The 1,724-nt window shown below is 38.3% G+C and overlaps 1 protein-coding gene across 1 annotated transcript; it reads left to right on the forward strand.

The window, feature by feature from the left end:
* Positions 1-411: 411 nt before the first annotated feature.
* LOC131623773 (uncharacterized) lies at positions 412-1,515 on the forward strand. Its single transcript, XM_058894791.1, has 2 exons — positions 412-582; positions 676-1,515. Exons 1-2 carry the CDS (start codon positions 412-414, stop codon positions 1,513-1,515), a joined length of 1,011 nt encoding a protein of 336 aa, XP_058750774.1.
* The last annotated feature ends 209 nt before the right edge of the window (positions 1,516-1,724 follow it).

Raw genomic sequence — 1,724 nt, forward strand, 5'->3', positions numbered from 1 at the left:
CAATTGATTTTCTTTCTGACGCATCTCACAATTCATCACCTAATTCTACATTGTGGTAAAATTCTATGTTCCTTGTTTCTAATTTCAAATTCAATATAATATATGATTGTGAGTTATACGGCGAATTCTTTGGTCATGAATAGATTTCATAAGATGCTTAATAATTCATAATTTCTTGTAATTAGGTTTTAGAATAATGGCGCAAGATCTGGTCTTGGATACTGCAATTAGAGACTGGGTGTTGGTCTCTTTATCTATTGTTATGGTTCTTATTAGCGTGCTCTGCCGTATTGTTACAAAACTTATGCCTTTTACTCTAACTCTTGATGTCAAAAATTTTAGAGAAGGCTATTTTTATTTTGACCATTTATTTTAAAGTTGATTGTTTCACTCTTTTTAATATGGCGCTTCATGACTGGAGAGGATGAGATTTGGAAAGGGATGCTTCAAGCTAGGTATGGTAATTTGAGAGATAGGCTATGGAATTTTACTGACTGTTGTGCTAGCCCGAAAGATACAATGTGGTGGAGGGACATCTTGGAGATTTGTAGAGATCCATTAGGAATTTTGAATAATCTCACGGTAAGGCTGGGAGATGGAAATGCGGTTCCCTTTTGGAATGCTTCGTGGATGATGAGAGGTTCACTCGAGGAAATGTTTCCAGCTCTGTTTTAGGAAATTGGTGTTAATAATGGAAGTGTGGGAAGCAAGGGGGTTTGGCATCCAGCAGGGTGGCGGTGGAGGGTTAAAAGTGGGTTTGAGATCTTGGGGTGGGAGGCTTCGGAGGAACTAGAAGAGCCGAACATGATGTTGTTAGGTATTTCTCCTACGGCGAACATAACAGATTTGGTAATCTGGCCTTTCGATAGCTTTAAAGGTTTTACTGTGAAACCTATGTATGCTATCCTCAATCAGGTTTCAAGTGAAGCAGGCGTGGAACCAAGGAGGAATTTGGGATTTAGAACCATTTCGGAAGCTTCCATTCCGTCGAAATTAAAATTTTTCGATTGGAGGCCTTTATTGGACAGGTTACCTACAAGGAAACAACTTTTTAGAAGAGGTGTCATTCTCCTTCAACAAGAGGCCAGGTGCGCATTTTGCCTATCAGAACAAGAAAATTTCAATCATTTTTTGCTGTTCTGTCCACTGTTGAAAACTCTTTGGATAAAGTTGCAAGGCTGGTTACATTTTGATTTGGAAGAGGATGTAGAAGACTGTCTCCGATTTCAGTTAACTTGGAAGGCAAGAACGGCGGGGAATCCAACAAGGGGTAGGTTAGGACCCTTATGGCTAACGATTTTTTGGGCTATTTGGAAGCATAGAAATGATATTCTCTTCAATAATTCCGTTGTCGATACCGATGAAATTTTCTTTATGACGATGTGGTATTCATGGTGGTGGCTTGCAATTGTTTCAAAGGACATAATTAGGTGTAATTTGTTCGAATGGATTCAAAATTCGTTCCTTTGTAGTCAACTTTTAGTTGGTGTCTGGCGCTGGGTTTGTTTCTTGTAAGGGTTGGTGTACCCCTAGTACTCCATTCTTAATCAAGTGTTGCTTTTTAAAAAAAAGAACATGATATGGTGATTTTAATACAGGCAAGTCATGCTTAGAGCTTGGAATTTACAAACCATGGCAAATTTTATCTCTTCAAAGGCTTTTCGTGCCCAGAAGCTTTATTTCTGCAACAAGGTTTGTTTTATTACTGTATATTATAGTTTGTT

The sequence above is a fragment of the Vicia villosa genome, unplaced genomic scaffold (genome assembly GCF_029867415.1).
Source record: "Vicia villosa cultivar HV-30 ecotype Madison, WI unplaced genomic scaffold, Vvil1.0 ctg.000078F_1_1_1, whole genome shotgun sequence".
Classification (NCBI taxonomy): domain Eukaryota; kingdom Viridiplantae; phylum Streptophyta; class Magnoliopsida; order Fabales; family Fabaceae; genus Vicia; species Vicia villosa.

Coding starts and splice junctions, on each gene's coding strand:
- LOC131623773 (XM_058894791.1), top strand. CDS start 412: ATGACTGGAGAGGATGAGATTTGGAAAGGGATGCTTCAAGCTAGGTAT. Junction 583..675: donor GAATTTTGAATAATCTCACG/GTAAGGCTGGGA, acceptor GCTCTGTTTTAG/GAAATTGGTGTTAATAATGG.